Below are 14,466 nucleotides of genomic sequence, written 5' to 3'. Positions count from 1 at the left end.
TCCTTTGTCCCTCTGAACAAGTAGAGACACTGTGAAGAAATTATGATTATTATTGTCATTATCATCAAGAGTGCAGAGAGGGCATAAGTGGGGAAGGGTGAAGAGGTTATTAGCTTAAGTGATATTAAATGCTGACTAGTGTTGGGTAGAGATGGAGACATTAGGAACTACATCTTGCTACAAACTTGGGAACACTTGAGCATTCTCCATGGATCCCTATTCTACAGACCTATTTCAAGGGTCTGCAAAACATTGTATAAATGTATTTTTAAAACAACAAAGAATATTTCTTGAACTTCTGATGCATGTGTATAGGGTAGAAAAATCAGCCCATTGCTTAATTTTATATAAGAAAGAGCAAAGAGATGATACCATGTGTGTCTAGAGTTGTTAAAGTATATTATGTCTGGCAAGGATGTGGAGAAAAGGGAATACTTACATACTGTTGTTGGAAATGTAACTTAGTACAACCCCTGTGGAAAACAGTATGGCGATTTCTCAAAGAACTGAAAATAGAAGTATCATATCCAGCAAGCCCACTATTTAGTATCTACCCAAAGGAAAGGAAATCATTCCATAAAAAAGATACCTGTACTTCTGTGTTTATAGCAGCAGTATATCACAATAGCAAAGATATGAAATCAACACAAATGTCTATCAACATATGATTGGACAAAGAAAATGTGGTATACATATATACACCCATGGAATACCGCTCAGTCATAAAAAAGAATGAAATCATGTCTTTTGCAGCAACACAGGTGGAACTGGAGGTCTCTTTCTCTTAAGTGAAGTAACTCAGAAACAAAAAGCCATATACCACATGTTCTCACTTGTAAATGGGAGCTAAATAACGTGTACACATAGACATAAAGTATGGAATGATAGACATTGGACACTTGGAAGGGTGGGAGGGTGGGAAGAGGGGGAGGGATGAGAAATTACCTAATGGGTACAATGTACACTGCTGGGTGATGGTTACACTAACACAATATATCCATGTAACAACACTTCGCTTTGTTATCCATGTAACAAAACTGCACTTATACCCCCTAAATCTACAAAATTTTTTTAAAATTTTTAAATAAAAGGTGAGCAATGAACTTTTTTTTGAAAAACTGGAATATGTCTTTAGGTCTTAAAGGATGTTGATCTGTAAGCCAAAAAGGTGGCATTGCCACTGCATTAAATCAGGCATCCAGTGAATGGCTTTTGGAAGAAAAGTTTCATGACCCCTGACTCCCGAATTACTGAATGATTGGTATATGCCAGGTTGCTTTTGCACATTATCTTATTAACTTTTTAAAATAGCTCATCAAAATATTACCATTCTTATTTTCACAAAGTATAAACTGAGGCTCAAAGATACTAAGTTACTCACTCAAGGTGATCTTCTGTGAAGGGTACAAAAGCCTCAGAAGCCAAGGCTTATGGTTCTTCAGTACCTCATCCTTGAGCTCCAATGCTGTCACTTAGTAGACAAGCTTTGTCTGTAATAAAATTTGAGATGAGACCTAAAGCCCTTATGTGATAGAACATCAGGAAGGGTTTTGATAACATATCAAAATGGGGCCAGTGACACTCTCTGGGTGGTAAAGATGAAAAGTGTTGATGGATATGAAGCAGCCAGCCGTGGGCTCAGCACATCATAGGAGCTGGGTAAAATTAGGTGCCTTTCCACATCTCCGCTCTCATCCCCCCTGCCCTTCTCATGCTCTTTTCTTCATCTTCTTAGGCCTGAACCTGTCCTCTTTCTCACTCCATAACTTTCTTATTTCTCCCTTTGCCATTCCTCTTTGCCTGCCTCCTTCTACCCAGCCTCCAACTCAGGGCCATGGTGATGGTGGCACAGGCATGGTCTCATCCTAGATTAGATTCTCCTGCAGCCCGGTGGCTATAGGAAGACTGAAGGCACAAGCTTAGTTTGGTGTTCATCTTGGAAGATGAGATGAGAAGGAAAACGAAAGAAGCTTCTGGAATGGAACCTCAAGGCACAGGAGCATCTGCAGGGGCACAGCTTTCTGTCCTTAAAGCACTTAGAACCTCATTGACATTCAGCTCCCCTCCAGGATTGCCCACACTGACGTGGGGACCCTTTGGTTTTGAAAAATAAAGGTCACATTTACAGTCCTTTCCCCCCAGGTTCCACCATTAATAACAGTGTGTCTCTCTGTGTGTGCCATACATGTCCTTGGTCAGGCTAATGTTCTTTCTCAATCCTAGATTTCTAATTTGACCAAACCCTTCAATCCAGCAAACATTGAAACAGCACCTACAATGTGCCAAGGCTTTTCTAGGTGCTAGGGTTACCAAGATAAATTTGACACTCCTTTGCCTGCAATGAGTTTATAGTCTGGGGTCAGAAGAAAGAGATAAGAGGTATATGACAGACAGATGCATGATCAATGAAATCTCTGTAGAAATGTTATATGAGGTGTGTGAGATGCTACAGGAACCGGAATGAGGAACAGCCACAGAACGCTTCATAAGAGGTGACATTTGAGGTAAGATTTAAAGATAATTAGGAGTTCCATGCGTGGAATGAAGGGAGAAGGGAAAGGTGGTTCCGGTAGAAGGAACAGAGTATGAAAATGCGGCCTCCACAGATTTTAGGGCTTACGGGAGGCAGACACAAGAAAGGTTGATTGGAACCCAGTTATAAAAAGCCTGGAGGGCTTTGCATTGGAATTTGAGCTTTATTTAATCGTAGTCAGATGGGGAGCAATCAAAGATGTATCTGTTCACTTATTCTCTTTTTTTTTAAACTGAACTCCAAATAGGAAAAAAAAAATCATAATTCTTCCAGATTTTTAACTCAGCTGCTTTTTAGAATGTTTCAGGCCTCACCCAGATGCTCACTTGCTTTTTATGAAATGGGATCTATATTACTTTTCTCATCTTTTAAACATTTATTTTCATGTTGCTACTTGAGCTTTATAATTATCATTTTAATAGCTACATAATAGTCCATCAGTTATTATGCCATAATTTACAGAAAGCAGCATGGTAGAGTGAAAAGAACCAAGGGTTTTAGGATCAGGCAGACCTGGTTCAAATCCTCACCCTGAGATTTACCATCAATGTGATCTTGGCCAAGATTTTAATCACTCTGAACTTCAGTTTCCTAATCTATAAAATGGGTTGACCATACACACACCTTGCAGGGCTACTGTGAGAATATAAAATTCGATAAATTATGACTATGGCCTATAGGAAGTGCTTGCTCAAGAAATAGTAGCTTCCCAGTTATCTTTTACTGTTTGGTTGAGCTTAATATTTTAGAAAGAAGGTAGATGGCAATGCAGAGGCTGATTAGATGGAGAGAAGAGAGTGCCTGAGAGCTAGTTTGAGGGCTCTAGACCAGTGCTGTTCAATAAATTAGGCACTCGCCCATGTGGCTGTTGAGCACCTGAAATGTGGCTAGTCTAAATTGAATGTGCAGTAAATACAAAATATACACTAGATTTGGAAGACAGCATAAAACAAAGTGTAAAACATCTCAATTTGTATCTTGATTACATGTTGAAATTATAATATTTTGGATATATCATGTTAAAAGACATTAAAATATCTTCGTCTGTTTTTTTTATGGGTACTAGAAAATTTAAAATTACATAGGGGGCTGGAATTATATTTCTGTTGGACAACACTGCTCATGGCAGAGGTAGAGTCCATACAACTGATCAGATACTGGGGCGGAGAACCAGGGAGAAGCAGGAGACAAGATGACTCCAAGGTTGGGCAGCCAAGTAGGCAGCAAATCTTTTCATGGCTTCAGGGAGGATAGGAGAGGAGATGAGTTTATGTCTGTAGAAGCGGTTTATTAATGGTTGTCCTCTGAGCAGTGACGTAAAAGGCAAGGATTTGGTTTAGACTAGAGTAACTGTCCCTGCTTTCCTTATGAGTTGGCCATTCAGGCTCCTTCCATGTCACATACTGTACACGCTTTCATTCCTGCACAGACTTGTTAGGGACACTTTTTCCCACCCCTGTATGCTCACAGCCCACATGGCGGCCTTGTCACCAGGTTCAGAGCATACTTGGTGCCCAGAGGCTTCTGAAGTGAAAGATTACTGACCCATGTGCTCTTTGCAGGGAAGGTTGGGAAGAGCTTGGCTGCTCCGTGGTGCCCCCAGAGTGCTCCAAGACTGGCTGTCAGAGAGCTCCAGATATCTCTGCTTGTCCTTTTGTGGAGCTCTCCTCTGTAACCCATGAAATATGCTGAGTCACAGTAACCCAGAGTCGGACTGTATAGAAAAAAGAAATTGCAGGGAAGGCTTCCACAGGGAGGCTAACTGTTCGCAAAGTCCCGTTAGACCCAGCTCAGTTGTGTGTCTCCACCTACTCTGGCTTTTCTAAGATTCCAGGAGTCATCAGGGAGTTCATACCGAGGACCAAGGAGCTGAGGCCGGCTTCTGGATAGCATTTCAGATAACCACATGATACTTAGGTTTGAGAGCCGGGAATTGAAATTGTACCTGGCCTCTGAAATAGCCAGTGTACCATTCCCTGCAGGATTGTTGGGATGTAGGGCCTTGGGTTGAGCTAGGAAACTAGAGATTGATGATGCATCTCAGCAGTGGATAAGAACAGGGGATGTGGAATATATCAAGCTTGGAAGACAAAAAACAACAACAAGCACAGTGTCTGCCTTGGTTTTAGCAGTTTCAGCTGACTTAGCCTATCTGGCTTTGGTACTGGAGGAGGGGATAACAAAGGACACCTGTGAGATACTTGTACCACTCTGGCAGGGTTATTGCTGCATCTACAGTAGGAGCCTTTTGCTTCTCCTAAAGCCATTTTCATCTCCCCTAGCCCTGACTGTGGTTGTCAGGTAGCGTTGCAAGTTGTTTGTCACCAGTAGTAAAACTCCAGGAGCACGTATTCATTCAGGAACCATTTATTGAGCTCCTTCTGTGTGTTAGAAATACCACAGGATTAAAGTTTCAACTATGGGGAAATACGTGAAAGTTCTTTTAATTTTCCTTTTTTTCTATCCTGATTTAAATTTGTGATTTACAATCACAGACCAAATAGCTTTAGGTTTTACAACTTATGAAAACTATCCTTTGAGGAATTCTATCATATCTTGGTTATGAATTTTATTTTTGCTGCAAAGATGGGAGAAATTTACTGTTTCCTTCCTACATTCCCTGCTCCTCTCTCCCTTTTGAGCACTGGTGGGGAAGATGCCCTTAGACCTCAGGTATTCCCAAGCCTGACTTCCAGCAGATATACTTGTGGCAAGGCCCAGCCTACTGGACAGCCCACTCCTGTAATGCAGAGAGGCCTCTTAGGCCCTTAGCTTGGCTGTGGCAGACCACAACTGTCACCTCCTCCTCAGTCAGAGCCAGACGAACCAGAGGAGGAAATGGGCCAAACTTGGCAGGCTGGTGCATCCTCTGCCCCTACAGGGGTTTATTTCTAAAGTGGTTTCATTCTAGCACCACATCTGTGACTTCTAAAGGCCACTGGAGAGCTGAGAATTGGCCACAGGCCAGGAACGTAGGTGTCACTGGCCTTAATGACCTTGTGTTGACTGGGATTGAGATAGGGCTGGGGTGAGATTCAGGAGAGAGAATGTCAGAAATACCTAGGCATAGTTGGCTAAGTAAATATGAAGGTTTCTGTCCCCGAAGGCCTTGATGGGTGGGTGCTTTTCCAGAGACCACACTCACCCAGCCATACTCCCTTACACGTGTGCACAGACTCAAACCTGCACACACAACACCAAGTGTTCCTGGCCCTGTGTGGATGCTGCACCCCTCTCCCCCTCTGTTCTCCCGGGAACTCCTACTTCTCACTTCTCCCCACCCCCACACCACCACCATGGTAGTCCTCACACCTAACCCCAAAGTCCAGCCTTTCCACCAGCCCCAGCCTCTCTAGATTAGAGCTCTCTGGGGACCAGGACCTTTTGAAAGGAAGAAAGAAAGAAAAAAAGGAGGAAAAACAGAAAGAAAGTGGGAAACAGAAGAATGAAACCGGGAAGGGGCAGTGGTGCCTTGAGCTATCTCACTGCATTACAATGAATATGGACTCTATTAAGCTCCGTTCTGCCTGTTAGTGTTTCCCGGGGCAACACAGCCCCCATATGGCAAGCATGCAGCAGATTAGGGTAGGCCCCAGGGCCGCATTGAAGGCCAGTGGCTTGACTGGCAGTTGAACCCCCTCCCCACCTCCCCCTACTCCTCACACTTGACACTGCTTGTGTTTATCTAAAGCAAGGAGGGGGGGCCATTTGAAAGGTTTTTGTCCTGGCTCAGAGAAGAGAGAGGAGGAGGCTGGAGGCAGGGTGGACAGAGGGAGGTTGAGGGAGGAAGAAGGGTGGAGGTGGGGTAGAAAGGGGAGAGGCGAGAAGGGAAGGCTTCATAAATATTCAAGAGGAGCTCTGAATGAAGAGAGAGAAATAAAGCAGATGGAATTCGTGTTAAAGAACAGCACAATCACCCTGTTTTGAGCCCTCCAAAAACAAAACAAAAAAAAAGAGAACGGCCTTCTAGGAGTGTAGGAGCTGCGTTTATCCAATTAGCAGGGCTGTCAAATTGAATTTATATGGAACAGAGGTGGGGGAATTGAGCCCGGAGTGTAGAAGAAAGGAAGTGGTTTTCCTTTTCTTTCAGTTTTCCAGTTTAGCAATAAAGCCCCTCACACCATGGGTAGATTTGTAGATTTTTTTTAAAAAACCTCTTAAAAGAAATGAGGTCATTTTGGGGAAGGGGTATGAGTGACAAAACTCCCCAGTAACTTTTTCCTCCAGTGCTGGAGTTGGGAGAGGATTAGACGTGTTTTACCAAAAGCTCAATGGGCAAATCAAGAGATAAGACCCCTTCTCCTTGACTGAGATGGCAGAGGTGGCTTCTCTCTGTGGGGGGCTCCTCCCCAAGGAAAGATGCTCTATCCTGGCTCCTTTGCTTTCTGCTTGCCTTGATGGTGAGTGGAAATAGGCTCTGTTTGTTAGCACCTTGTTATAAATTCTGGGTTCAGGGAGAGGAACCCAGGTTTTGCTAAACTCCCCAAAATGCCACTTTGATTATATATTCCCATGCTCACAAACCAGCATTAACTCCTCTCCTTCTGTGGTATTTTAAACTCTTTTCTCTGGTCTTCCACAGTAAGACCCAATCTCAGCGTCCTACCTTGTCTCTTTTCATTCTTCTGGGTAAGTCTCCGAAGTGGGGTGCAAGTGCCAAGGGGAAAAAATATAAGCAATTCTGTTGGAGCACTGTAAGATAATAGTAGAGATTCCTTTAATGTTTTTTCTACCTAAAAAAGGAATAGGAAAGAAATTCAGCTTTGCTAATATTTAATATAGGGGTTGGCAGTGGCGCATTCGGTCTGTACATTAGGCTGTCATGTGTCACAACAGTGTCCCAGGCATCTCCATGGGTAAATGGCTTGACAGTGTGGAGGCCTCACTCGTCCATTCACTCCCCCAGTTTTCCTGTTCTCCCTTAAGTGGATTTACAGATTATATTATTTAGTTTAACTAAATTAACTCTCACAAAAGGACAAGTGGCTTAAAGAGATTGCTACAAAGAAACTGGGTTGAAGAGAAGGCTGATAATCCAAGCACATGCAAACAGGAAGAAAACAGCAGAGCTGACCCTTTTCAAGTCACAGGAGGGAGTAAAAACAATGATAATGGAATCACTTCTGATGAGAAGTCAACAAAATAATTAACAGTCAAGCAGACTATTTGAAAGAGATTACACCCATATCATTAGCGATGATACTAATCCTAAATAGGCGTTCTGCCTTAAGGTATTAGCTAATCATATTTTAAGACAGTCATGGTTAGGGAGTTATTAAAATATGGTTTCATTTTTACCTACTCTTTTTAACATTTTAGTTCTGCAGTACATGTATTTATAAGTAAAGAAGTATGCACATATTAGGGATGTTTGCCCAGAACATTTCACTCAGGTGGTCGTAGAATTAGGGAAGTTTGGAGACCACTGTTACAGATAAAGCCAAATGCTTGGCACACCACCCTCACCACCCTGCAAACACAAGACTAGCTTTCCCACCAGGTCAGTATCACCTTCCTGCTGTGCCCTCATCCCCCTTGCTTGTATATACCTCAAGAGGCCCAGTTTCAAATCCTATTTCCAGAACACCTTCCCTTAAGATCTGAACTGAAAACTCTCTTCTGCCTCTGCTCTCATTTGCCACTTCACATTGGTGACTAAATTGATCAGTGAACGTATTAAAGAATGCTAAAGCTGTTACAGGAGAATAATCACAAAATGTCAGTGGTTATGTGCAACAAGGGTTTATTTCTTCTCATGTCACATCTTGAGCTAATTGCTTAGATCTTATAGCTAGCTGTGCTTTCTGAACCATGTGACATATGGTCACCAGACTGGCGAGGCAAAGATGGAAGCAGCTGTCAATCTCTTAACCGCCATGGCCCAGTAGTGACATGTGAAGTTCACTTACACATGTTCATTGGCCAGCACTAGTCACATGGCCCTAAGCTCACTGCAGAGGAGGCTAGGAAATGAAGAGGAGCTTGTGGATATTTGCTGGGTGCTAGTGGATTTATGTCCCAAATATTGCTTTAAGCGCCTAAGGACTGAATCCATTTTCTAGTACTCACAGTACCTTGCATATTGTGTTGTATGTGGTAGAGTATAGCAATATTTTTTCTTCCCAATAGTATTAATAATTAAAAGTCAAGGCACACATCGTTTGTTCATGGAAGACTCATTCACAAAATTTGGATGAGGAATAAGGTAAAATATAGTTAGAGGCTGGCTAGAGCATGACTCTCACTTAAAAACATAAAACCATTGTTTTTTTCTCCCCTATTTGACATCAGTGTTCTAGACATTAGTCTGGAACTGTGCTGTCTAATGGGGCAACCACTAGCTCTATATGGCTATTTAAATTAAATTTAAAGAGAATTAAAACTTCAGTGTCTTCGTCACATTAGCCACATTTTGAGAATTTAGTAGCCCTGAGTGGCTAGTAGTTATCTAATGCTTTAGACAGCACAAATATAGGAAATTTCCATCATTGCAGAAAATTCTACAGAAGGGGCTTGTGCAATGAACAGTAGGAGATTTTTATAGATTAGAACGTAGATGACAAAAGGATAAAAATGATCACACAGAAAGTTACTGTTATAGACAATGATCCAGGTGACATTATTCTTATGTATAAGGAAGTAAATTCAGAAACATTCTAAAATTGGCTTTGAAACCGTTTCTAGCCAGTTGGTTAATGTGGCTCCAGAAACAATTTGCTAGGAGGTAGTGTTAAGATAGTAAAAGGAGCACTGGACTAGGAGTGAAAAGACCTGACTTGTAGCCCTAAGTCTCCCTTCTGAATTAGCTGAGAGACCTTCTACAAATCACTTAGACTCATTCAGCCTTGACACGTCATTCATAACACCCAAAACACGTTAGGCGTTACTCTGGGATACTTTTTTATTTTCTCTGAGGTCCCTCCGAATTAAAAAAAAAATTTTTTTTAATTAGGTCTATGTGTCAAGTACAACTTTTTAAGTAAAAATGACCTTTGTTTTTTGTATCTATTTAAAGGTATACAACCTGATGTTTTGATAAGCTTTCTTTCTTTTTTTTAAAGACAGAGTCTTGCTCTGTTGCCCAGGCTGGAGTGCAGTGCAATGCCTGTCATAGCTCACTGCAACCTCAAACTCCTGGACTCAAGTGATACTCCTACCTCAGCCTCCTCAGTAAACCTTTCTTTCTTAATTCCTTCTCCTAAGTCTATCTAAACTCACATATTCAGCCCTCTGAAAACTAAATTCATTTATTTCCCCAATATTTGCCTCAATGCCTCTTTTCTGTGCAGGGGTACTACCCTCTTTCTTGAGATAGGGGGCTGCCAACACTTGCACCCCGGACACTTGGCATCACCTTCTAGGAGCAAAGCTTTCCCTTCTTTTAAGACAATTGGGAAAGGTGATTCTTACTCTACAAAATTGGGAGCATGCAAAAAAAAAAAAAAAAAAAAGTAACTTGGAGCAGGAATTTTTTCTTTTTCATGTAGCTAGTCCCTCTCAACCAATGGAACAAAAGACTTTGTCAGATCGTATTCTTGCCACTAGAAGAATGTTTTTAAGAAAGTCTCTTTGTGCTATCTGCTACATCACACTCTCTCCTATTCAGCTCACCTTTGTTATCGGTCTTGGGACATCCAAAGGGCATGTTTTGTGTTTTAGATCATAGAAGCTTCCCTTTCTGAGACAGCTGCCTTGGCATGGGTGTCCGGGGGATGAGCCGGCGGCTTTTTTGTGGTGTTGTCTCACTCTTGGTCCAGTTAGTCAGCCAGCCCTCTTGGGAGGAAGTGGAGCTGGCCTCCTCCTGATGATGATCGACTCTCAGTTGTTTGTAATTTTCTCAAAAAATAAATACTCTGAGGCAACAGTTTCTCAGGATTGGTCTTAACCCCAGAGTGTGTTTTGTTGTTGTTGTTTTTGGAAAGTTTCAAAAACATCTGTTTGGAAGAGATTATTTCAGTGGAGAACATGTATGTCAGCAGTTAAATGTCTCAGACCCATTTTCTTTCTTTTCTTGTGTGTCCAAATAACCCTTGAAACTGTCAAGTACCTAGACCTCAATGAGGAATCAAATGATTTTGATATTTTTTTTCTTGATTTCTCCCCCTTTTTCTCAGAAAATGCCTGAGGAAAATAAGAAGGGATCTAGATATATTTTGCATTGCCAAGAAAAATAATAGGCCTTACTGTTGCCTTCACCCAACTTTGAAATTGTACTTTGTTCATTTCACAATGGGACAACGTTATACTGCAGTTAGGTTCTCCAGCTTAAGCCTTACTTGCCTTTTTTCCCTGAACATTAAAATAAAGTTCTCAGATAACTGAAATTTCTAGAATTATCTTTCTAAACCTAACTCACTAGGTAACTTGGTTCAAAAAGTAACTCACTTTCCCCAGATACTAAATAAAATACATCATACTTCCAGTGACCAAGCCCCCACCCTTCCCCAAACATAGCCATATTTTTTGGTCATAGTTCTGCTTTTACATGAATGAGACCCCACGCATCCTGTTTTGGGGTCCTTAAAATGGTACTTCTTACAACTCTGTTGTGGGGATTAATTGGTTAACTCCATTCTCGCTCTCTGGATACCTGCACCTTCTCACTCCCTCTCACTCCCAATTCTTTTCTCCTTGTTGTTTTTGAAAGCAGGATGGTGGCTGGCAGCAGCAACAGGATCTGTTTCCATTTTGAACCTTATAAATTACCGAGGTGCAGAAGTAACAGGAATTGTTTGGCTGCTGCTCGTTAAGCAGGAGGGGGTCTGGGCTGAATTTCCTCAGTAAAATCTTTGTTGCTTTTACAACCCAAACACCTTTGTAGCCACACAGTACTCAGATAAGAAACAACCCTCCCATTCCTCTTTGTCTGCTTGTCCTCTTTTGCCCTTCATTACTTTATGTTCATTTTCTGTCTCCCTACCGCCCTTCTACCCTCTCTTCCTCCCTCCCTTCCTTCCCTCCTTGGGGCATGGAAGGAACATTTGCTCTCAATTTCTTTAAGGGGCTGGGGAAATTGGGGCATGACTTGAACAAGCTAGTTCCCTAAAATCCCATAACTGGGAACTCATGCAATGATCTATATAAATACCTTATCTCAGTGGGGAAAAACAAATTAGAGAAGTAAAGCAAGTATCTGGAAAATTGAGAGGAAACCAAAAGCTTACTTTTCAGTGTAAATTTTCCCTCTAGAAATCACTGTTAAAATGCCCCACTGTTCTACATCAACTCTGTTTGCTAAACACCCACTGGGTACAGAGCCCTGACAGGGGGAAAAAATGGGAAAAAGGCTACTATTGTGATTAAAAGCACAGAGTTTTGGAATCAGCCCAAACTGGGTTTCAATGCAGGCCTACTGTTATGCGATCCTGGGCAAGTTAACTTCTGGAACTCAATTTTCTCACCTGTAAAATGGGAATATAGTCCTCGCCTTACAGGGTTGATGAGAAGGTTAAAGGAAATACGTTGTATAAGAGCTTAGTGAGTTCCTGGAGTAGTGGCAGGCACTGCCAGCTCTCCACCACCACGGCCCCTCCCATTTGTACTCACATCCTTTGCAGCTTTCATGAATTTTACTTTGCCAATAATATGACCCTTTGATTTACTGGATTGTTTGAAAAAGAGCAAAAGCTCTCTCTCTACACCAACGGGAAATTATCTTAACTTGCTAGGAAATAACTTTTGAAAAACTTGTTTAAAAATGTTCTTTCAAATCCCTTTTAGAAAATGTCTCCTTGTCCTATCCCAGAGTAGTCCTGAAGTCTTGTGAGTCCTCTGATGTCGAAGTCATGGGCAAATGGAGGAAATACGAACCACTGGGAAAGAACTCTTGGAAAACATGCTGAGCATCCACAGAATGCTAGGGGCTGGGGTCCTCCATCTGGTTTGAAAGGGTGCTCATTGAGCAGTGTGGATATGGCCCTCTTCACTCCCTCAGCAGCCAGGCAGAAAGCCAAAGGACTACAGGTCTTGGGGAAGGGAAAGGTTTAGGCTAATCCCAAGCACTTCCCAACACAGAGCAACAGTCCCCTGTGTCAGGCATGTTGGGTGTCTCCCGTTTCTTACAGCAGTCTCTGTGGGCAGCCTGAACTCCAGGACTGGCCAGCACAACACATCTCTCAGTTGAGAAGCTTAACTGCTTCTCCTGAGTTTTAAATGGTGACTGTAAATCTTTGAGAGAGTCTCTGGTTAGGTAGATTGATCTAGAAGAGTTAATGTTTTAAATGTATGTCACACTTCTAGAAATATACTATTAATATTGCCACAGGTGAATGATCCACTGTGCAGATCACTGGAATGTCACCTTCAACATTATCCAAACTCATTTCAATGCCTCCCTGCCTAATAAGGCTGTTGATAACCCATCCTTGTTTGTTAATGTTCTATAAACCCATCAATGAAAAGCACAGAAGCAAAAATCTTGGGTTTGGCTGTAACAGAGAGAGAGAGAGAGAGAGAGAGAGAGAGAGAGAGAGAGTGTGTGTGTGTGTGTGTGTGTGTGTGTGTGTGTGTTAGAATATACACTTGCCCATGTGATTTTGATAAATCTTGTAAGGACCATAGCTTAAGAAAGACATAAAAAAAACTGTGCCTTCTGGAACAGGAGATGCTACTGTTCTAGGCAGAGAGGGTGGCTGATAGCTGAGGTGTGTTGTCAGATGGCTGGAGGTGCAGTGTGGTCTGAGCCTCAAAGCAGTGTTGTTCTGGGTGGAGATACAACCTGGGTAATCAAGAGTGCAGATTTTGTGGAGACGGAAAAGTTCAAAATTTCTAGCACTAGGAGCAGAGAGAAGTGGGAGCTAGTGAGTGAAGCGAAAACAAGGCTCTGTGCCCTGAGAAAGTGAAGTATCTTGGCTGGCTTATGACTTTGGGCTGTGTTTGTACCTGTGGGAGTAGATGTTACAGACAAGCTGAGTAGAGTAGGGTGATTGCAGGAATAAAAGGGAGTTTATAGGGATATAGGCATAGAGCTGGGGTGAGGAAAATTAGAGCAGGAAATATTTCATGAGTCACTGAGACTCTAGGATTCATTCACTTAGTAGCATTCCCTGCAAGGGCATTCAGTATGCATCACACACACGGCACTGCTGTTCCACAATAGTCAGCACTAACCACATGGCAGGGCACATGGCTGTGACCAGCTGGCCTTTTGCAAGCAAACGGTAAGAATAATCTCATCTGTTCTAGCATCTGTGCCAGATAGTCACTGTCCTGTGCCATGGATATGGCTGCAGGCTACGCCTCTCTGTATCCTCTGTCCCTCATCCTTGTTGCTGTCCATCCACTGGGCAAAACTCCAGCATTCTTACTACAATAAAATCACCTTCTAGCTAGAGAAAGAGCTCAAGGAGGCAACTTATAAGAAGCTTCTTTTAGATGAGAAATGGCATGATAGTGTTCTTTGGTCTTCCAGCAGCATGACCAGGTCTCTATTTTGAATGTTGCCAACAGGGAACAAGGGACAAAGCCAGGCCCCATGGCCACTACAGGTGCACCCCAGGCATCCTCATCATGGCCATTGCTCTCCCTTTCTCTCTTACAACAGAGTGTTGCCGGGGACGGCAGTATCTCTTTGTGTGACCCTGGCGGCTTATGGAACGTTGGCTTCAGACCTTTGTGATACACCATGCTGCGTGGGACAATGACGGCGTGGAGAGGAACAAGGCCTGAGGTCACACTGGCTTGCCTCCTCTTAGCCACAGCAGGCTGCTTTGCTGACTTGAGTGAGTGCTTTCCTTCCCTTTCCCTGCCCTTACAGTCAAATGGAAACATTCCACATTCTACAATAACTCTTTAAAAAGGCCTTCTTTACCTGGATTTCGAAGAACACTTGATTCCCATTGGCCTTCAGGGACACAAGAATACAAGATGAGACATGATCCCAGCAACATCATATTGGTTATAGTTTGGTATTTGACTCATTTCAAAGCTATACC

General features: G+C 42.5%; 1 protein-coding gene across 7 annotated transcripts in view; it reads left to right on the top strand.

Annotated features, from left to right (window-relative positions):
* The window catches only part of BOC (BOC cell adhesion associated, oncogene regulated), a 76,409-nt gene that overhangs the window by 24,415 nt on the left and 37,528 nt on the right, over nucleotides 1-14,466 (top strand). For 6 of the 7 annotated variants that reach the window (XM_050778821.1, XM_050778815.1, XM_050778820.1 and 3 more), the window contains one exon: nucleotides 14,076-14,253. In XM_050778821.1, the coding sequence (XP_050634778.1) occupies nucleotides 14,157-14,253 (97 nt within the window). In that variant the 5' untranslated portion in view covers nucleotides 14,076-14,156. Of the gene's footprint in view, nucleotides 1-936; nucleotides 14,254-14,466 lie in introns of those variants that run through there. The other variant, XM_050778817.1, reaches the window with a different exon arrangement.

The sequence above is a fragment of the Macaca thibetana genome, chromosome 2 (assembly GCF_024542745.1).
Source record: "Macaca thibetana thibetana isolate TM-01 chromosome 2, ASM2454274v1, whole genome shotgun sequence".
Classification (NCBI taxonomy): domain Eukaryota; kingdom Metazoa; phylum Chordata; class Mammalia; order Primates; family Cercopithecidae; genus Macaca; species Macaca thibetana.
Note: the sequence above shows the minus strand (reverse complement) of the source record. Positions and strands in the feature narration are given on the sequence as shown.